General features: G+C 41.7%; 1 protein-coding gene across 2 annotated transcripts; it reads right to left on the bottom strand.

Annotated features, from left to right (window-relative positions):
- Positions 1–1446: 1446 nt before the first annotated feature.
- LOC117971233 (class II histocompatibility antigen, B-L beta chain-like) lies at positions 1447–17981 on the bottom strand. Of its 2 annotated transcripts, XR_009330826.1 has the most exons (7): positions 16676–17981; positions 10836–11123; positions 8585–8695; positions 7370–7399; positions 6698–6752; positions 5216–5671; positions 1447–1523 (listed from the first exon to the last, which is right to left on the bottom strand). XR_009330826.1 is itself a non-coding variant. In XM_034919318.2 (6 exons), the coding sequence occupies exons 2-6, from the start codon at positions 11107–11109 to the stop codon at positions 5629–5631; spliced, it is 513 nt and encodes a 170-aa protein (XP_034775209.1). In that variant the 5' UTR covers positions 11110–11123; positions 16676–17981; the 3' UTR covers positions 3784–5628. The 2 variants fall into 2 exon arrangements, 1 of the variants encoding a protein (XP_034775209.1); XM_034919318.2 differs by lacking the exon at positions 1447–1523 and having other exon boundaries at positions 3784–5671.
- Positions 17982–22270: the final 4289 nt, after the last annotated feature.

The raw sequence follows: 22270 nt of genomic DNA, 5'->3' as shown, positions 1-22270 counted from the left end.
GCAACGTAGTTCTCAAATATTGGACATAGATTGTATCTTCCTTCTCTTTTGCATACTTGCGGTGATCTGATTCAAGCATTCAAAATTCTAAAAGGTATTGACAATGTCGACCCAGGGACTTTTTCGACCTGAAAAAAGAACCATCTGTGTCTCCATCCATCTGCATTTCCTTCTATGTGATGATGTAGATATCCTTCTGTCTGGTGTTAATGGCTGAAGTGTAATGCTGGTTCCAGGGATCAGCTTATTTTACCTCCCCAGCGTATCAGCACACACAACAGCTGCGATGCTGGCTCCGGGGATCAACCACAGTGCGGTCTCCCCAGCGCATCAGCATGACAACCGTCTGGATTGAGCTTAGGGTACATCTCTGGGGTCTTCAAGTGGGCACCTTCCATCCTCTGTGTTTTGTCGACTAGCCCACGACACCTCAAGAGGGCTCGACAGTGATTCTGGCGTCCCAGCATCACCCCCCTCCGACCCCCACTCAACTCAGCCCAGCTTACTTACCCGTGCATCAGCGTTACCAGGTGTTTTTTTCGGATTTAACTTAATCATGTAATTTTTCCTTGATTTTTTTTTTTTTACCAGGATTTAGCTTAATACATAAATGTTAACAAAAACATTCTTAAAAGTTTTGAAATTTGTACTTTCAGATATAATTTATAAATATTGACAATTAAATACAATTATATAACATTTGGAGAAAAAATGCTCCGTCTAATTTTTTTTTTTTTTTTTTTTTTACACAACATTGATTTAGCTGACGTTAATTCTGGGGAGCTAAAAACAAATCAGTGAAAAAATAAATCTTTTTTTACCATTTACATCAACATTTAGCTAACAGATAAATCCAAAATACATCTTTGTTGTTAACAATTACATCTGTTTTTTTTTAAATAAATATTTATTTTCCCGAGCTAAATCTGAAGCTAACATGTAAATGAATCCCTGCCCATTGAAGCGTTAGGCATTCTACACAGGGAGGCGGGGAAGCAGTGCAAAGGAATATCCACTAGGGGCATCAGAGGGCATAAATTCAGCACTCCCACCTTTATCCTCCAGAGTGCTGCACCTCTGTAAATCTGACCACTACTTTCCTTCTGCTCCGTCTCAGTATCACGCTCTCTCTCCATCTCCTGCTAAAACCCTAGGTGTTATTCTTGACCCCTCCTTCTCCTTCTCTCAACACATCTCTTCCCACGCACTTTTTCTTACTACTTATTATTCCACCCAACTCCTGGTCCAAGCTCTTGTACTCTCCAGACTGGACTACTGTAACACTCTCCTTGCTGGCCTCCCTGCTTCGGCTATCCACCCCCTGCAGTTCATTTAAAATGCTGCTGCTCGTCCTGTATTCTCTCAACCTCGCTACCCTCCACTGGCTACCTATCTCTGCTTGCATTCAATTCAAGACCCTTGTTCTTGCCTACCGCTCTCTTCACCACACTGTTCCTACCTCCAATCCCTCGTGTCTCCCTGCACCACCTCTCTGCTCCTCCTCTACTGGCCGATAAAGGCATCTGCCAAATAAATAAATAAATAATAATAATGTGCTCATGAAAGGTGATGAGAGATGGTAAAGTGCTGCATCCAGCCAGACACAGCTTCTCATACAGACACAGCTTGTCATACATGCACAGCTTCTCATACAGCCAGACACAGCTTCTCATACAGACGCAGCTTCTCATACAGGCACAGCTTCTCATACAGGCACGGCTTCTCATACAGGCACAGCTTCTCATACAGGCACAGCTTCTCACACAGGCAGGCACAGCTTCTCATACAGGCAGGCACAGCTTCTCATACAGGCTCAGCTTCTCATACAGGCTCAACTTCTCAGACAGCCAGACACAGCTTCTCATACAGCAGTGCAGCAGTGTGGAGTAGTGGTCAGGGCTCTGGACTCTTGACCGGAGGGTTGTGGGTTCAATCCCCAGTGGGGACACTGCTGCTGTACCCTTGAGCAAGGTACTTTACCTAGATTGCTCCAGTAAAAACCCAACTGTATAAATGGGTAATTGTATGTAAAAATAATGTGATATCTTGTAACAATTGTAAGTCGCCCTGGATAAGGGCGTCTGCTAAGAAATAAATAATAATAATAATAATAATACAGACACAGCTTCTCATACAGGCACAGCTTCTCCTACAGCCAGGCACAGCTTCTCACACAGGCACAGCTTCTCATGCAGGCACAGCTTCTCATACAGGCACAGCTTCTCATACAGACACAGCTTCTCATGCAGGCACAGCTTCTCATACAGCCAGGCACAGCTTCTCATACAGCCAGGCACAGCTTCTCATGCAGGCACAGCTTCTCATACAGGCACAGCTTCTCATACAGACACAGCTTCTCATACAGCCAGGCACAGCTTCTCATACAGACACAGCTTCTCATACAAGCTCAGCTTCTCATACAGACATAGCTTCTCATACAGCCAGGCACAGCTTCTCATACAGGCACAGCTTCTCATACAGACACAGCTTCTCATACAGCAAGGCACAGCTTCTCATACAGACACAGCTTCTCATACAAGCTCAGCTTCTCATACAGCCAGACACAGTTTCTCATACAGACACAGCTTCTCATACAGGCACAGCTTCTCATACAAGCACAGCTCCTCATACAGGCACAGCTTCTCATACAGCCAGGCACAGCTTCTCATACAGGTACAGCCTCTCATACAGGCACAGCTTCTCATACACACACAGCTTCTCATACAGCCAGGCACAGCTTCTCATACAGGCACAGCTTCTCATACAAGCACAGCTTCTCATACAAGCTCAGCTTCTCATACAGCCAGACACAGTTTCTCATACAGACACAGCTTCTCATACAGGCACAGCTTCTCATACAAGCACAGCTCCTCATACAGGCACAGCTTCTCATACAGCCAGGCACAGCTTCTCATACAGGTACAGCCTCTCATACAGGCACAGCTTCTCATACACACACAGCTTCTCATACAGCCAGGCACAGCTTCTCATACAGGCACAGCTTCTCATACAAGCACAGCTCCTCATACAGACACAGCTCCTCATACAGGCACAGCTTCTCAAACAGGTACAGCCTCTCATACAGGCACAGCTTCTCATACACACACAGCTTCTCATACAGACATAGCTTCTCATACAGCCAGGCACAGCTTCTCATACAGGCACAGCTTCACATACAGGTACAGCCTCTCATAAAAGCAGAGCTTCTCTTACAGACACAGCTTCTCATACAGCCAGACACAGCTTCTCATACAGCCAGGCACAGCTTCTCATACAGCCAGGCACAGCTTCTCATACAGGCACAGCTTCTCATACAGACACAGCTTCTCATACAAGCTCAGCTTCTCATACAAGCTCAGCTTCTCATACAGCCAGACACAGCTTCTCATACAGGCACAGCTCCTCATACAGGCACAGCTTCTCATACAGCCAGGCACAGCTTCTCATACAGCCAGGCACAGCTTCTCATACAGCCAGGCACAGCTTCTCATACAGGTCCAGCCTCTCATACAGGCACAGCTTCTCATACAGCCAGAGCTTCTCATACAGGCACAGCTTCTCATACAGGTACAGCCTCTCATACAAGCAGAGCTTCTCATACAGACACAGCTTCTCATACAGCCAGACACAGCTTCTCATCTAACTTTGCTTTTAAAATCTATTCATTTATTTATTATTTACAAAAATATTACAGGTACGCTGAAAACTTCACATATTCTATAAATCTCAAACCGACAATTGGATAGTAACCATGAATTATGAATCAGTAAAATAATACATTGGTTAAAAATGTTTTTACATGTTTTATTTATTGCATTTATATAGCGACTTTTCATACAAAAGTATCACAAAGCATTGCACAGCACATTGCAAAAAGCATTTCCATTTACACAACACAATGCCTTTGTATAAAGGTCCCCCGGCATGTCACACACACAACTGCTACACATTAAATAGCATATTTAAAAAACAGTATATAAAAAAATAATGTTAAAAACTCACATTAAAACCCACTAAGATAACAAAGCAATTTCATAAAAGTATGTAAAACTGTAACAGTCTCAGCTTCCCTGTGAAAGTAGGGAGGGCATTTCATCATTTAGCAGCTCTGCATGAAAAAGCCCTTCCTCCCATGTTCATTCTGTTAACACTAGGAATAACCAGTAGCCCTGCATTGTGTGATTTGGATGATGTATTAGCATCTAGTTATTTGCAGGAGTAACTGACCCCGTCAAATAACTAGGTGCTAATACATTTAGGGCTTTATAGGTTAACAGCAAAATCTTAAACTCAATTCTATGCTGCACAGGTAGCCAATGTAAGGAGGCTAAAACAGGTAATATGTTCACTTTTCTTGGTTTTAGTCAGAATTCTAACTGAGGTATTCTGAACGCGCTGTAAGCGAGACAGCACACCTTTTGGGATACCAGAGAGAAGTGCATTACAGTAATCAATTCTAGATGAAACAAAGGCATGCATTAGTCTCTCGGCACAGATGTATTGGTCTAAGTTTGGCTATATTTCTCAAATGGTAAAAATATACTTTTGTAACTTCCCTTATATGAGTCTCAAATGAGAGATCAGGATCAAAGATGACTCCCACATTTTTAATTTCTACTTTAATATTTAATTAAATTACTAGGGTCGAATTCATGTAATCCCACATTTTTTAGTTGGTTCTGAGAGCCCACTAGCATAACCTCTGTTTTATCTGAATTTAGCATTAAATAATTCTGTGACACCCAGTACTTGATGTCTGCAAGACAAGCAGCAAGTAACTCCCCAGCAGAAGTATTTTCTGGCTTTAGGGATAGATATAGCTGGGTATCATCCGCATAGCAATGGAAGTTCACTCCGTGTGTGCGGATAATATCACCTAACGGCAGCATATATGTGAAAATAACAAAGGACCTAAGACCGATGGAACACTTCGGACATGTAGCAACAATTGCTAAAAATATAGCTAACAAATAGGAAAGGAAAGAGCAAGTATAGGAGTTAACAGGTAGGATCATTCCCCACCTTTGTATCTGTATCCAGTTACATAAACAGGCTGGTAACCTCTATGGGATCCAGTGCCTGAACATAAAACAAGCAGCAGAGTCCTTATCAGTAACAAACAGGAGTCTGTAGCATCGCAGCTTCCACACAGAGGGTGACAGAAAAGGCAGAAGATGGCAAAAGGCGTACCTCACATGAAAAAGGGGTTTCATACCTTTTTAAAAGAGACCAGAACCTTCTCGTAATTTCCGGTATTTTTCTTCTGAGACTTCGTTACATCAGTGCCCCTGCTCACCAGACATCACACCATCGGTCTTCTCGCCTCTCATGTCCCGACTGTACTGCAGATCCTCTTTTTCCTTCACAAGCAGATGGTTTCCAACAAACAAGTAGTAATCCTCGAAGTAAAATCAATTTCTTCTTGTTTTCTTGCATGTCCCATAAAGCAATGTTACATTAATAATGGTTATTTAGAACCTAGGTTACTGCATACAAATGACTACAAATTCTTAATTCTTAACACAGATGACTGTAACACAGCGTCCTTGTCTATCAGTTTGTCCGATCGCTCTGTGTGACAATATCGGGGTAAATAAAGTGTAAAAGATGAAGCCTCAGCTGAGTCATTTATTCTGTCTGTGTCATCAGCTTCTCTGCAATGGGGTCACACCTGGAACAATACAGACATGGAACAAAGAGACTGTGGTTAGTAAAGCACACGGGTGAGAAAAGCTCAATGGAACCAGTTTTGTTTGTGTTTGCTCCCTCAAAACTAGCAAGAAACAACTCAAAATCCTAATTGCTGCTCCCTGCACTGTTACACTGTTTCATCCTTGCAGAAGATGGGGGCTCATTTTACTCTGCTGTGAACAGAATGAAAATGGTATCCAATCATTTATAAACTGTGATGGGATTAAATAAAACAGATGAGCTCAGTCAGAAGTGTCTAACATAGATTTTAGTCCTCATAAAACATCCCTGTATAAAGCTGTATTATAGCAGTGGCCAAAACAGAGTAGACGAAATACTGCAAAAGGAATAATCCCAGTTCTGTGAAGCAGCTCAGCTCTGAGTGTCCCCAGGACTGAGTGCAGCAGGAATGTGAGAAGCAGGAGCGCTCTCAGGCTCTCCTCTGAACTCTACCCTCCTTGTTGGTGTGCTGTGCTCTGTCCTATCAAGACAATGCTGGAGTATCAGTGAGAAGCAGGAGCGCTCACAGGCTCTCCTCTGAACTCTACCCTCCTTGTTGTTGTGCTGTGCTCTGTCCTATCAAGACAATGCTGGTTGCATGCAGTTCCAATTTTCACAAGCTGTTATCATCTTTCTCACATTTAGCAGGAAGATGTCACATGAAACATGAGAATAGATTGACAATCATCACATTTGATTCAGAAGGCGTCCGTTATTCATGTGAGACTCACAGGAAACACAAAATCTCATGTAGCTCAGAAGAGTCAGGCAACTGTCAAACTATAACAAATGGCAAACCACAGGCTACAGGTGGTTCTCAAGAGAATACTGTGAGTTCAAGTACAGAACTTTAAAAATCCCTCCATTCAAGTGAATAAAAACCATACATATTTTGAAATGTAAGCAGTGCTGTCTTTAATACATCTTTCTGGGGTGATAGTTGATTGATTTAGAAAAAGAACAACACACAAATAGTATTTAAAAGTGCATGAAAATGTATCTTTACCTGTCATTGTTGGTGGAGTTGGATGAGTTGGATGAAGCATCACTTTGTTCCTTTGCTGAAATAATAATAAAATCAATAAAAGCAGACACCAGGAATGAGGAGATCTTTCATAGAAGAGCCTGTAAAGCCCTTCTCACTTGGGTTTATATTTGAATGTTACTGTAGTTTAGTATCTAGCAGGTGTGGCATTAGAAAACAATGAGCTCCTAAAAGCAGTGCAAACCAGGTAGAGACAGCTCCGCAGAAACACATAGATTACAACTCTGAACCATAGAAAACAATGAGCTCCTAAAAGCAGTGCAAACCAGGTAGAGACAGCTCCGCAGAAACACATAGATTACAACTCTGAACCATAGAAAACAATGAGCTCCTAAAAGCAGTGCAAACCAGGTAGAAACAGCTCCGCAGAAACACATAGATTACAACTCTGAACCAGAGAAAAGATATTAAGAAGGTACAGGCAGTTTCTACAGATCAGTTTTCCTGTAGCGCAAGTTAAATTGTTCACAAGAACAGTATTTAAAGAACTGCATTCTAACCCCTATAACAAATTCAGAGTTGTCTTTTAAATTGTAATTATTGAATTCAATTTTGTTTGAACTTCAACACATTAGAAGTGTTTTATTTCTTCTACTTAAATGTATACAATTAAAACACATCTAAAATACTTACTCTGTGCTGGTGTGTCAGGGCTCCTGGCACCTAGGAGTGAATTACAAAACTCAAGGTTACTGTATTTACAAGTGAATCTATCAGCAGCTTCATATCATTGAGAAATGTATTGTCATTATTCCACACACTGGAGAAGGTTGTGATTGCACTCATGTTATTAGAGCACACATGCCAGGGCTGGATTCACTTTCCCTGCACCCAGCCCTGCTTTATACAACTATAGGACTGTGACAGAAATATAATGAGTTCTGGTTGTAAATCTCCTTCCCGACCTGTGAGGGCGCTGAGCAGCGAGGACAGAGTTCTTTTGACGGGCTGGACTGACAGTTCTTTCCCGGGTCGGGGAGTTGGCTAGTCTGGAAGAAGGCGAGTCTCTGTTGCAAGAATGTATTGACCCTGAAGGTAAACAATGTAGCAGCCGCTGATTGTAAGGCAGCTGCATTAGTTTACCAAGGGGTCATGCGTGACAGCATAAAAAGGGGACATTACAAGGAGACTTGTAATCGGTTCTTTCGCTTGGGTTCAGAGACGCACGGAACTGGAAGGACAGGGAGAGTTCCCAAAAATAAATGAGAAATATTCGTGAGTGTTTTGTTTGTTTGTAGCACTGTTAGTAATTGTCTTTTGTGTGTAAATTCACTAGACAGCTAACACGTCTCCGGTGCTGTCGCCTTGGGCCAGCAACACCACAGTCACTGTTATTTGTTATCACCCACCTGAGTACTACTGCACGCACCCGGACCGGTGATTTGTGTTAGTAGTATTGTGGGAGTGGATAACGTGTTAATATTTGTTTTGTTTACAAATCATTATTATTATTTTCCTGCCGAGCTTTACACCAGGGGTGTATTGCCAGAGGATTATTGTTTGGTCGCCAGACCAGAATTTGTTTAGAAATAAAAATAACATTTCCAAATTGGATTACAGTTTTCACGTGTGATTGTTTCTGCACTGCATCACCTCTGCATCCTGTCTTAATCAGCAGCCACTTTGCCACAAGGACCCTGTTGAGATTCGTTACTAAAAGAACTCCCTAAAATCACAAAGAAATTTTGACCCATTTTTGGCAGCCTAGTGCACTAAAACCACAGCAGATATTTTTCTGAAGATTCAGAAAATCATGTCTATTCTGTACATACAGAACACAATTCATAAAGGAATTAGAAATGCAGCATTAATAAAAGCAGCTCTTAACCCTGCCTCCCTCTCTCTCACCTGATGCTCTTTTCTTCCAGATGTGAACTCCTATGATCACTGCGATGATCAGACCCAGAGCAGCCAGCACACCACCAGCAACAAACCCCATGTTGAGAGCAGCCTCTGGAACTGCAAACACACAGGAGACTGTTTAGCAAAAGCAATCAGTGAAGAGAGGGGTGAAATTCAATAATAAAGTGCAGGTACTCATGTGCGCAGCCTGGTGTAAACATTAAAAAAATGATGACAGTTTGAGTGCAGATTAATAAATGCTTCTAAAATGTATACATATCATTTTAAATACAAAATCAGCCTTAAAATATAACTGAAATTATAACCAATTCACCAGAAGCTGAAAATCCTGAGCCATGTACTGTATTATAACACTGAAGTTAACCCTGAAATGATCAGTATTAATACATATTACACTGTGCAGTAACTGCTGTACAGGGAGTTTAGTTTCAGCATATCTTAAAGTAGTGATATTATACCAAAAAATTGTATTAAAAAAACGTGCTATAAAAACTATACTACAAAAAGGTCTAAGTCAAACAATGCACAATAGGGACTAAAATACCCCTCTAATTTATAATGTAACAGGCACTACTCAAATAAATTAGAACATATATCTCTATTACTGTATTCGCTCATGTAAAAGTCGACCTTGTGTAAAAGTCGAACCCCCCATTGCAAGGGCGAGATTTTTAAATTTAGCCGTTGTCAATTATTTTTTTTATTATTTTCTCCCCAATTTGGAATGGCCAATTATGTTTAAGATCACTGCTACCACCCGGGAGGGCGAAGACGAACACACGCTGTCCTCCGAAGCGTGTTCCGTCAGCCGACCGCTTTTTTTCACAATGCGGACTCACCATGCAGCCACCCAAGAGCTACAGCATCGGAGGACAACGCAGCTCTCGGGCAGCTTACAGTCAAGCCTGCAGGCGCCCGGCCAGACTACAGGGGTCGCTGGTGCGCGGTGAGCCAAGGACACCCTGGCCGACCTAACCCTCCCTCCCCCGGGCGACGCTCGGCCAATTGAGCGCCGCCTCCTGGAAGCTCCCATCCTCGGTTGGCAAAGGAATAGCCTGGACTTGAACTCGCAACGTCCAGACTATAGAGCACATCCTGCACTCCACGTGGAGCGCCTTTACTGGACGCGCCACTTGGGAGCCCCTTATTTTTATTTTTTACATTTTTTCATTTGTTATTGATGGTAAGTGTAGTGAAACAGAAAACAAAAAGGAATTCCTGAAATCGAAACTGTTGTTCAGGCATTAGTTGTCCTATATGTATTAGATATCATGCGTCTGAGCGGCAGATTTTCAAAAATAACAACTTGACGCCTCATTACTATTCCAAAAGAAAATAGCTCATGCAACGGCTTCTTGAAGCCATAATCTTTTGCTAAATTGCATTGCCTTTTACATTTACGCAGTTCTGTGCATGGGTAACATTTTGATTTCATTTTGCTGTTGGGTCGTTAATGAGGAATTTTACATACTGCTACAATACATACCGGATTTAAAAGTATTGCAGCGCTAAGCTGCAGGGTTTCCAGGATATAATGAGAAAGACAGCAGTTGTGGTTCAAAGCAGTAGGAAATTACTGTCTATTATTTTTTTTAGCTTTTAGTGAACAATGGCTCTTATTCCTTTCCTCTCACAACTCAATTCTCCCACTGCCAGGACCTACTTCTCTCTTTCACACTGTCATCTCCACACACACACCCAAGTCCCTCCCCCTTCCTCACTCATTGGTTGAACACTCCTTATCTCTAACTGGTTGTGTCAGACCTGCTCCCACCCCCCTCAGTGACACAGTCACACACAGTCTCTCAGCTCTCAGTCACACAAGCACCAAAACACACAGAGAACGCTAACAGATCAGAACAAAAATAACAGAGTTTACAAACACACATTATTTACAGAGTACTCCCATTCCCTTCCCCAGTCCATAACCAGGTCCATCCCCCTCCCTCCCCTCCCTGCTCACAGTCTATTTCAGTACCAGGGTCTCAGGTACAGCGTTCCTCCCTCCCTCCCTGCTCACACAGTCTATTTTAGTACCAGGGTCTCAGGTACAGCCTCCCTCCCCTTCCTCCCCTCCCTGCTCACACAGTCTATTTCAGTACCAGGGTCTCAGGTACAGCCTTCCTCCCCTCCCTGCTCACACAGTCTATTTCAGTACCAGGGTCTCAGGTACAGCCTCCCTCCCTCCCTGCTCACACAGTCTATTTCAGTAGCAGGGTCTCTCTCTCTCTCTTACCCCATTTCACATCCATCTTCTCATCCAGACTGGCGTGGTCCACCTGGCAGGAGTAGCTGTGTTTCTTCTGGTCCTCAGGACTCACTGTCAGGGTCTTTCTCAGCTGGTGGGTTGTATCCTCGTTGGGTAGCACCTCTCCACTCCACACCCCCTCCTCCAGCAGAGCCTCACCATCTCTGATCCAGTTCACCTCAACCTCTCGGGGGTAAAACCCTGTCACGTGGCAAATGAAGTCTGTTCCTGCAGATTCCCGCGCTTTCCTCTGTATCAGCATCACTGCAGGGCGGACTAGTGAAGGAGAACATCAATACTGTTACAGTTAGATCCCAGGATTGTTTCACGCAGTATTCAACCACACTGTAGAAACATCCTTCACTCTGATTGGCTGAGAGGGTATATGTAAATGGAGCTAATGTATGGCTGATTTGAGTGTAGCTCTAGCCCTGGCATGCTGGTGTGACAGAGATCGAATGGTGCTTGGTGTTAGATCTCCCTCTCGACCTGTGAGGGCACTGTGTAACGGGAACAGAGTACCCTTAACTAAATGGCACGACAGTTTATTCCGTAGGGTAGGTGGAAGTTGGTCATTTAGGAAAGGGGCGCAGCTATGGTATCCAAACTCAATGACCCAGACGGTAAACAGTGTGACATCCGAGGATTGGAGGAGCGGATGCGCTCGTTAACCTAGGGGTCATGAGCGAGGATATAAATAGGGGTCATAGCATACGTGATCTGTTCCTTGGTAAATGGTTAGTGTTGAAAACCTACAAGGAGTCTGTGTTGCAGTATTGTGAACCGTGAGTTTTGTCTTGTGTTTGTTAGTGTTTTGTTAACTGTCGTCTGTTTTTTAATAGACTACCAGTTGCACGATCCGGAGCTGTAGCGAAAGCCAGCATAAACCCGGACATCACTTTCACCCCTGCATTTCACGGAGAACTGTATTTCACCACTTGCACTTATTCACTATCACTAAGAACTGTGTTTGTGTTTTGTGTTGGTGTGTAAAACTGGACTTCTGGTTACGAGTCAAACCCGGGGAATTACAAATACCGAGTGATACATGCCGCTGTATCACTCCAACATTATTATTTACAGGTGTTTGTCATAAGGCTCTGGACAATTAAATCAATAAACACCCTTGCACCTGGAAATCATTGTCTGTCTGTGTTGTATCCACTCTGCACTGCACTCACCTGTATTCACTCACCACTTTGCCACAGCTGGTCAGTTTGAATTGGAACTGATCTCAACAAAACTGATCAGCTCAGCAGTGACTTAGTTAACAGCAGAACAAACAGGCATTGTGTTTTTACAGGTACCTTTGTGTTTATAGTAATTGAATAGCACAGTCTGTGCATTATCAGTGATCTTAGCATAGCAACACATTTCTGTTTCTATAGAGAGTTTGTTCTCATGTTTCAGAATGCTCTCCAGCTGTAGCTAAAACACTTTAAAGAGAGTGAGCTTTCTAAAATGGGCCCCTGTGTGACTGATACATGTTGGGTCTTATGTACCACAGTGAAATGATTATTTTCGGTTACTAGGCGTTTTTCTTTTTTCTGTCACAATATTAACTTGACAGTACTTGCACACTTCAGTTGTACCTTCTTTCCTTTGCTGTCTTCCACAACGAAATCCTTCTGGGGTTTCTGTGTGTTTAGGCATTTTGTTTACATTTCGCCACAATTGGCAATCTCGCGAACAAGAACAACCCTCTGCTTCAAATAATTGTAATCTCATTCCAAGCATGTTACAGTCCTCCAACAGAGATGTAAAGTACAGTACAATCCACAGAACATAAGATCACATTCAAATAAGAGCACAATAAAGAATACAGTAAATAATTACATTGAAGAGCGAGTTCAACTAAGAGCAGTTAACTTATAGTAAAAAGATTTGCTCATACGAGTAAAGTCCATTAAGAGCACGCAGTAAGTACGATAAATGGATAAGAACGATTTCAAATAAGCACATTTACAAAAAAACATTAATTACAGATACCTAGAAGAGTAAAATCAAGTACAAGATACAGGAAGTAGTTATAATTGAGAGCAGTAGTAGAATACGGCAAGGTATGGAGCAGTTCAGTGCAAGTACAAGCTGATGCGAGTACTGGAACAATTGGGTGCCAAATAGTCCAGTATAGGGGAGAGATGTGAGGTTTACAGATGCTGTCTAGCGGGTGTAGAGAAAAAACAGGAGGGGTCCCAGGACTAAACCTTGGGGAACACCTGTCGAAAAAGGGCAAGAGGTAGAGGGTGAGCCATGCCAGGACATGTGGTACGTGCAATCGGAGAGGTAGGAGAAAAACCAGGCAAGAGCAGTGTTGGAGAGTCCCAGGTCAGTGAGGGAGGACAGAAGAATAGAGTGGTCGGCTGTGTCAAAGGCAGCAGAGAGGTCAAGGAGAATTAGGACAGAGGAGAGGGAGGCGGCATGGGCAGAGAGCGTTTGTGACGGAGAAGCAGCGCAGTTTTCAGTGGCATGTGCCGGGCAAAAACCAGATTGTAGGGAGTTGAGCAGAAGGAGGGTAGATCACTAAGGTGTTGCAGAGGGTGATGGGGAGTGAGTGAGAAGAGGACAGGGGTGGGGAAGGAGGCGAGGTATTGAAGAGTTTGTGGATGTTGTGATTTTGGAGAAGAAGGAGGCAAAGTCATCAGCCGAGATAGAGGAAGGTGGAAGAGGGGGAGAGGGCTACGGAAGGAGGAGAAGGTAGAGAAACGTTTACTGTTAGTAGAAGACGGAATGATAGAGAGGTGAGTGTAGAAGAGAAGGAAGAGAGGAGCGAGTGATAGAGATCCAAGGCAGCAGGGAGATTGGTTTTCTTCCATTTCTTTTCAGAAGTGCGCAGTTTGGTACGAGCCGAGCGGAGCACGGAGAAGAGCCAGGGCTGGGGCGGGAAGAGGTGGGCAGGTTGAGAGGTGAGAAGGTAAAGGGAGTCGAGGCAGGAGGTGAGGGTGAAGAGAGTGGAGGTAGCAGAGTCTACAGAGAGTTGGGAGAAGGAGTCGACAGAGGGGAGGTGAAAAATGATTGTAAAGGAGTGTCACAAAGACGGCCGGAGTGGGTGGCGTCAGACCAGAAGCAGGGAGTAAACAGACAGAGACTTGGAGTTTGGTGGAGCTGAGCGAATGGTTTCGCTCAGCATTTAATAAAACAGCACAGAAAAAAAACACAGTGAGCAGATAACACTAATATTTACATTCTTTCACTATTTAGTTTCTCCTTCTCCACACTCGTTCTCCACTCACCGAACACCTAACCCTGACTGACTAAAAATGTGCCTATTTATACTGTTGTGCTGGGATTCAATTACTAATTAATTATTCACTTGAATCCCAGCACGTGAATTAATTCTGTGCAACCCCGTGCTCACATATTACATTTAACCAGCACGTGAAGTGATTTGTGCTCTCCTCGTGCCTAAATACAAATCTACATTTTTAAATACACGTGAAACACAGACCCGTTTATATCCCGTGTACCAATCTATACACCAACATTAACACACGCACGCAACATACAACACAGAACACACAAATGCACACAGGGGCGGGGCACTTTGCCACAAGGAGTAATTAATTATAGTTACCAAATGCAAGGAAAATCCAGGACATAAATAAAGTCAATGTGTAACTGCTTTTTAGAGGTTCCTTTTAGATAAATCGCTTCCTTTTATTTTTCTTCTCAAGCTGCATGTGGAACAGGTAGGTCACCATATCAACTCCATTATGAATAACACTATCTGCCACGTTGAAACTTTATTGTCACTTAAAATTGTGTGGCATAGAAAGTGTCTGATGTTCTTTTTAATGTGTTGTTTACAGCTGCTTGCGTGACAGCATCTGTACCAGGGTCTTGGTGTGTTTACACGTACACCTTGGACCTGAGCTGGCTTACAGTCAATCAGATTAAAAGAGTCTTATCATTTGAGCCACCTGTTTACACTTGCTCATACCTTAACTGCCTTTGGCCCCGTATAGCCCCTGAACTGCAGTGTGTGCCCGATGACGTCATAGCGAGGCAGAAGTGTTTAATCCACAGCAAACCTGTCATTCGTGTCACTTGTGTGTTTCTATTTCAAGGTGGTCGTTCTGTGCTAGTTAAGATTGAATTTGCCATCAGAAATGGAGCGCAGCATTGAAAACTTGATAATAAATACCTTTAATAATAAAAGCAGTAAAATCCACTAAAGACAGTCCTGTGGATATCGGAACACAAGTGTGTATTAAGGTAGGCTTGCAGCACAATAAAAAAAAAAAAAATGTTTTAAAATGAATAAAAGCAATAAGTATCATCTTTATTAACACATATTATATTTATTGTTCACCCTCAAAATTTGTACATTGCTAAGCATGGACAATCCATGAAAAATGAACCAGCAGCGAATCATAATTGCAAAACAACCGCAGGAAATAATGTGTTAATACGAAAAATAAGTTCATACTGTTGGCCCACAACACACTCAAAAATGCTTCAAACTGTTTAAAGATTAACAATAAAATTAATACAAGTACCAGTTTTATCACAAAATCAAAGCAAAAGTGACTAATTTGTTTTGATAAATGAGAACGCTGGAAAAGGAGCAAAATACGAATATTCATTGCAAGACTCAAATGCACGAAATACTGTTAATACAAAAAAAACCACACATACACTAAAAGGCAGCCCTGTTAATATCAGGAAAAAAGTTTGTATTTGGCTTACTTTCAGCATGCTCAAAAACAGCTTCACAACTGGTTTTAAAATGAATAACGTCATAAAGATAGCTGTATGCATCTATAGTGAGTGGAAGCCTCTGGGAAATAATAATGCCAGTGCCTCTCCCAGTTTCCTGAGCAAAAGTAAATTAGCTTGGGTAGTGAACATCTCTCAAAAAAAAATTACAAAAAAAACCCATCTCTCCCCCCCCCCCCCACTCCCACTCCCACTCCCACTCCCACTCCCCACTCCAAGTCTGCCTGTGGTTCTGCCTTCTTTCCGATCAAAGACGATTGGGGAACACCCACTGTCAGCTTTCTCTGCTCTGAGCCGACACATGACCTGTTAAAACATTTTTTTTTTGGGATGTTGGACAGGAACGGGATGTTTGGGACTGCAAAGGGTTAAATGTCTGATATACAAGTTTTAAATTTCAATCATAAACACAATTTTATTTTAATTAGGAATGCCAACACACAACAATATCTCACAGGCTAAAATAAAGCTAAAAATAATAACATTACTGTGATATGTCCGTGCCTCCGGTGTGAAAGTTTGTACAGTAATATCATTTTGTACATTAAAGAGTCCAAACTTGTATTTTTCGAGTTGCATTACATATATGAGCCGCTGATTATAGTTCAATGGAGCGTCTCACTGTGTAATACACACGTGTAATATGACAGAATCAACACAGAACACGCCATATCTTATTAGTCAGTAAAGTTTCAAATATCAATAATCACAATCACCGACAGTAACTTGTGAGTGCGTCGAACTCCTGGTTCCCTGAAATAGGAATATTAACCAAGAGTACAGATTGAAACAAAACCAAGCAGCTACTATGGGCGTGCTACTTTAGCAGCTTCAACTGGTTTAATGTCTTTAAGGGTAGACATGCGTTTTTCCAGTGAGAATATTTTATCTGTCAACTCTTGACTTACCTTACATTTTTGACATAAAAATGTACGCACAAACTCAATACAGCTAATAACTATGAACATATTGCATGATATACACTGCATAGCTTTCATGTCATTATCAGCAGAGGTCATAGTTGATACAATATTTAAATGTCACAAATGTCCTTTAGTTAAAAAAAATTAAAAAAAGATAACAGTAAGTCAATAATGTGATAAGCCAACCTTTAGTATTGCTGCTGGTGGAAAATGCTGGAGAGTCGGCCTCAGATCCAGCCTCTCAGTGCTGCTGCTGGTGAAAAACCCAGGAGCCGGCCTCAGATCCAGCTCAGTGCTGCTGCTGGTGAAAAACCCAGGAGCCGGCCTCAGATCCAGCTCAGTGCTGCTGCTGGTGAAAAACCCAGGATCCCTGAAATAGAAATGTAGCCATTACCGTATGGGTGTTTACCTCCTAAAGACCCTAAACCTGAATAGATGTATCAAAGCTGCAGGCAGTGCCTGTGATGCAGTCATGCCCGCCCCCGAGGGCATATAAGGACTGCCCGCACAGATCACAACATCATTTTTCCTTCAAGCCTGCTGCAATCATGGACGCAGCGACCTTGAAGATTAATGGTTGCATTTCTATTTCAGGGAACAAGGGTTATGATAATAACCTAACGTTCCCTATCAAGTACGAAATGTAACCATTACTGAATGGGTGAGCGTACCAAAGCCATCAGATAGACCTTTAACGTAGAGAGGGATTTCCCCTCGTCAAACAGGTCCTGCAAAAATTGTAGTGCAACGGGCACAAAACTTGCAGAAACTGCGGTCAGTGAGTGCCTCTTTGGCGTGCTCTGGCCCCAGACAGGAAGAACGCCTGCCGTGCTTATCCTCAACTGGCAGACTGGCCTTGAATAAATCGCAGGGATAAAACCCAGGCATGATGCAAGCAGCAACGCAGTGTACAGTACTGTATGACTGCTGTCTCAGTCTGCTCAATCAGCAATGCCACTGTACAGTAATGTAACGGGGCGGGTCAAGACCCAAACCGAGTCCTCTGGTACTGGACCAGGGATGGTATCGCGGTTGGGAACCAGTTCGGTGACTTTGCACAGAATCAGTACGGTACCTGGATGGTGCTGGGTCGGTTCAGTACCGGTTTGGTGCCTTAGTGCCAGGTTGGTACGGTGCCATCAGTATGGTACCGTCGGTGCAGTTCGGTACCGAGTTTTGAACCGGAACAGTACCGGGACGGTACCCTTGGTATGGTACGTGAACCGGTGCAGTACCGGGACGGTACCCTTGGTATGGTACGTGAACCGGTGCTGTTACCTCGTTCCAGATTGGGGACATCGGGTACCGGATCGGGGACAGTGCGGGTCGGTGACCTACAGGTCTACTCTGTTCACGTTACCACAGGAAGCAGTATACAGGGATGAGGGATGCCTGCTTGTTAGAGCCCTAACAGCCTTCATAATGATGCTGCAAGCAGTCACCAAGATGGCAACAAGATACTGTGGGAGAGACCGCAAGCAATCTCAGCCGAAGCGCGTATCTCGGCCAACGCAGAGCTGCTGAGCCCAGCAGCTGTGCTCGTCTTTCTGTGGAAAAAGACAGAAAAAACACACAAGAGAAAGACATTTTCTCACAGAAAACAGTTATAAAACAATTACAGTTCATAAAATAATAATGTTACAAAAAACAAAACTATAATTTTAACTCCAGCCAGAGCTAAGCAGCCTTTGAGGCGAGCACGTCAGCAAACTCAATTTGCTTGGTCCCTTAGCGAGTAGACATTTTATTTAACATTATGAAATCAAAGCAAAAGTTTACCGGAAGCCAAAACATAAGTATAGTAGTCATGTTTGATTTCAAAATGTCACATTTTTCAATTTGTCAGGTTTTCATTAAGTACTATGGGAAAACTACAAAGCGGTATGTAATTCAATTTGTTAATGTAACACAACTCTATGAAGCTAAATTAGTTTATTCTATAGGGTTATGCAAAACATTTGTCCATGTAGATTCGAGCCTGTGAGGACACAGCTCCCTGTGCTTAAGCCAGACATTGGGTTTTATTGCTAATCCATGAGACTGTTTTTGTTCAATTTAATATCATATATTGTACTCAATTCAACATAAACTAAACTCAGAAATCTTGTTCCCGCGTGCAATATAAAATTATTATTATTATTATTTATTTCTTAGCAGACGCCCTTATCCAGGGCGACTTACAATCGTAAGCAAATACATTTCAAGCGTTACAATACAAGTAATACAATAAGAGCAAGAAATACAATAACTTTTGTTCAAGTAAAGTACAAGTTTGACAAACCACAATTCAATAATACAGCAGGTAATAGTGATAGTTACATCAGGATATGATTAAATAGTGATAGTTACATCAGGATGTGATTAAATACAAAGTACTACAGGTTAAAAACTTGGCAGATTACAGTATTCTGAAGTACAGGATTAAATGCAGTAAAATAGGGGCTGATAAGAGCAAAATAAAGCACATAAAATGCAGAGGTGCTGCGTTGCATTTATGGATAAAGCTACCAACTTTCCGAAGCCTAAATCCGGTGTTGTGAAATATCCTGCATCCCATCGACCGACGCACACGCCGCTGCGAGACAGAGGGCAGGGGGATTTTAATACTAATACGTAATCGTTGTGTGCTGCTTTTATTCTCCTTTAAAAAATTCAACAATCTATAGTTAACGTTTCAAACGAGTGCTGTTTTTAAATATAAAAAATACTTATTGCACAACTAGTTCCTTTACCTCACCTAAATACAACACAGCATTATTAATGCTACAAAGCACAGTGGTTTTAATCAAGATAGCTTTAGTGCATCACTGACGTACAGTCACGTGTTGTTGAATCCTATTATTATTAGGCTGCCAAGCCTAGCTGGGAATGGCTGGGGAAGCCTATTGTTAATTGTCAAGATTTATTTTATTTATTTATTTATTTTATTATTCCCAAGACTTCAAACTGCTCCTGCTCAAATGCGTGCAACCCATCCACATCAAGCTTGGCAGGTATCATCCCGGGTTCAATACAATTCAGATGCTAAAGAATTGCGCTCCTGCGTCAACCAAGATGGTGGCCTGATGCATTTTTTTTTAAAGCCTAAAAAATCCTAGCCTAAGCCTTTAAAATCTTCTTGGGAACCGGTAAAGCGATTGATCTTAAACTTGGCATATGTCATCAGCAACCAAACCTGCTTCAAGTTTGTGAAGCCTAACTTGCTGCGATAAATTTTAAAATCAAAATGGCTGCCACCAAATTCATGGAAATGTGCCCCAAACATCAAACTGCTTCTGTTTGCAAACCGTTTAACCAACTAACTCTGAACTTGGTAGGCATCATCCTGGGTACAATGGAATTCAAATATGGCAAAATGGTGTTCTTTTGTAAAACAAGATGGCCACCAGAACTACATTTTCTTCTTAAATTTAAAACCGCTTCAGTTGAAAAGCAGTTTATTTGATAAACTCCAGCTGACAAGCATCATCCCTGTGTCAATACAATTGACTTTTTCAAAAATGGTGTTTGTGCATGTGAGAGGGGAGGGATCTGGACTGGCCATCCCGTGTACTCCCACACTGTCAGGCAATGTCTTTTGACAGCTGTCAGCTGTGAACGAATCGGCTGGTGCTCTGTCATTGGCTGTGGGGGAGTGGGACAATACGGGGTGAATGACTCAATAAAAAGGACTGTTTTTGTATCCTCTCTCGCTCATACAGGAAGGATAGTGGAGCGTGACTCCTGACATTTGGAAACAAAACCTGGAAATTCTGGCGCAGCGAGTCGGGGAGACAAAGCGGCAACTCCAGCGTGAGACAAACCCGGTGATGCAAGCAAGCCACGCATCGGTTATTTAATTTGACTAGTTATTATTATTATTATTATTATTATTATTATTATTATTATTATTTATTTATTAGCAGACGCCCTTATCCAGGGCGACTTACAATTGTTACAAGATATCACATTATACATTATTTCACATTATACAGATATCACATTATTTTACATACAATTACCCATTTATACAGTTGGGTTTTTACTGGAGCAATCTAGGTAAAGTACCTTGCTCAAGGGTACAACAGCAGTGTCCCCAACTGGGGATTGAACCCACAACCCTCCGGTCAAGAGTCCAGAGCGCTAACCACTACTCCACACTGCTGCCCTAAACTAGTTAGCCTAGCAGGACTGAGCCGTCCCACAGTGTATAGGAGAGGATACTGAGCAGTGCCTGTTTCTCAGGGCTTCCACCGCTAGAGGGAGCAACGAGCCGCGGTTAAAAAATCTGCACCCTTCATTTTGTAGTTTTTTCTTAAAGTGTTTTGTTTTCCTTTTTCCTTTTCTTCTTTTTAGCTGTGAAAATAAATCTGGGCGCCTGTGCTGGCGTTTCGTATTTGAACTTTGTGTCTGCCTTGTCTTTTCCCACACCCACAGTGCATAAACCAATATTTCTTTAAAAACCTTTAAAAACCTTTCAAAATCTTCAGTCAAATGTAAAACTAGCTTATAACTCCTTACAGATTGCAGATAGGTTAATGGTTACTATGGAACACACATAGGAACCCATATATGCTCTATCCAAAAATTGCCTTGACCGTGACCTTTGAACTCTCCTTAAGGTCAAATGCAAAACTAGCTTATAACAAGTGCATATAGGGTCATGGTTACTATGCAACACATACAGGAAACCATATGTGCGCTATCCAAAAATGACCTTGCCTGTGACCTTTGACCTCTCTAAGGTCAAATGTAAAACTAGCTTATTGTTGTGTGTATTACTGGGAATGTGCAATATGTTAAACGCTAAGGACGGCCGCTTGAGGTGGAAACATGTTCGGTTTTTACTTTAAACCTCCATAATTAATTCATAAATAATACAAATAAAGAGTGTGGACAACCGAAATACTAACAATGTGTTATATGGACATAAAGACATGTATTACCAGACTCCTTATAGAATATATTATTGATTATTAAAGATGTGTATTACCAGACTCCTTATAGAATATATTATTGATTATTAAAGATGTGTATTACCAGACTCCTTATAGAATATATTATTGATTATTAATGATGTGTATTACCAGACTCCTTATAGAATATATTATTGATTATTAAAGATGTGTATTACCAGACTCCTTATAGAATATATTATTGATTATTAATGATGTGTATTACCAGACTCCTTATAGAATATATTATTGATTATTAATTATGTGTATTACCAGACTCCTTATAGAATATATTATTGATTATTAATGATGTGTATTACCAGACTCCTTATAAAATATATTATTGATTATTAAAGATGTGTATTACCAGACTCCTTATAGAATATATTATTGATTATTAATGATGTGTATTACCAGACTCCTTATAGAATATATTATTGATTATTAATGATGTGTATTACCAGACTCCCTATAGAATATATTATTGATTATTAATGATGTGTATTACCAGACTCCTTATAGAATATATTATTGATTATTAATGATGTGTATTACCAGACTCCTTATAGAATATATTATTGATTATTAATGATGTGTATTACCAGACTCCTTATAGAATATATTATTGATTATTAAAGACATGTATTACCAGACTCTTTATAAAATATATTATTGATTATTAAAGATGTGTATTAACAGACTCGAACATGCTCTTGCACCGTGGTCAGTCTCGGGTGGATGCATGCAGTTCCAATATAATACATGATAATATATACAGCATCTTGTTGAGTGGCCCATCATGAACAACACTGCTATATTCAGTGTTGTTCATGATGGGGGCAGCAGT

This window comes from Acipenser ruthenus, chromosome 13 (genome assembly GCF_902713425.1).
Source record: "Acipenser ruthenus chromosome 13, fAciRut3.2 maternal haplotype, whole genome shotgun sequence".
In the NCBI taxonomy this organism is placed as follows: domain Eukaryota; kingdom Metazoa; phylum Chordata; class Actinopteri; order Acipenseriformes; family Acipenseridae; genus Acipenser; species Acipenser ruthenus.
The sequence above is the reverse complement of the archived record's forward strand: the minus strand, read 5'-3'. Positions and strand labels throughout refer to the sequence as shown.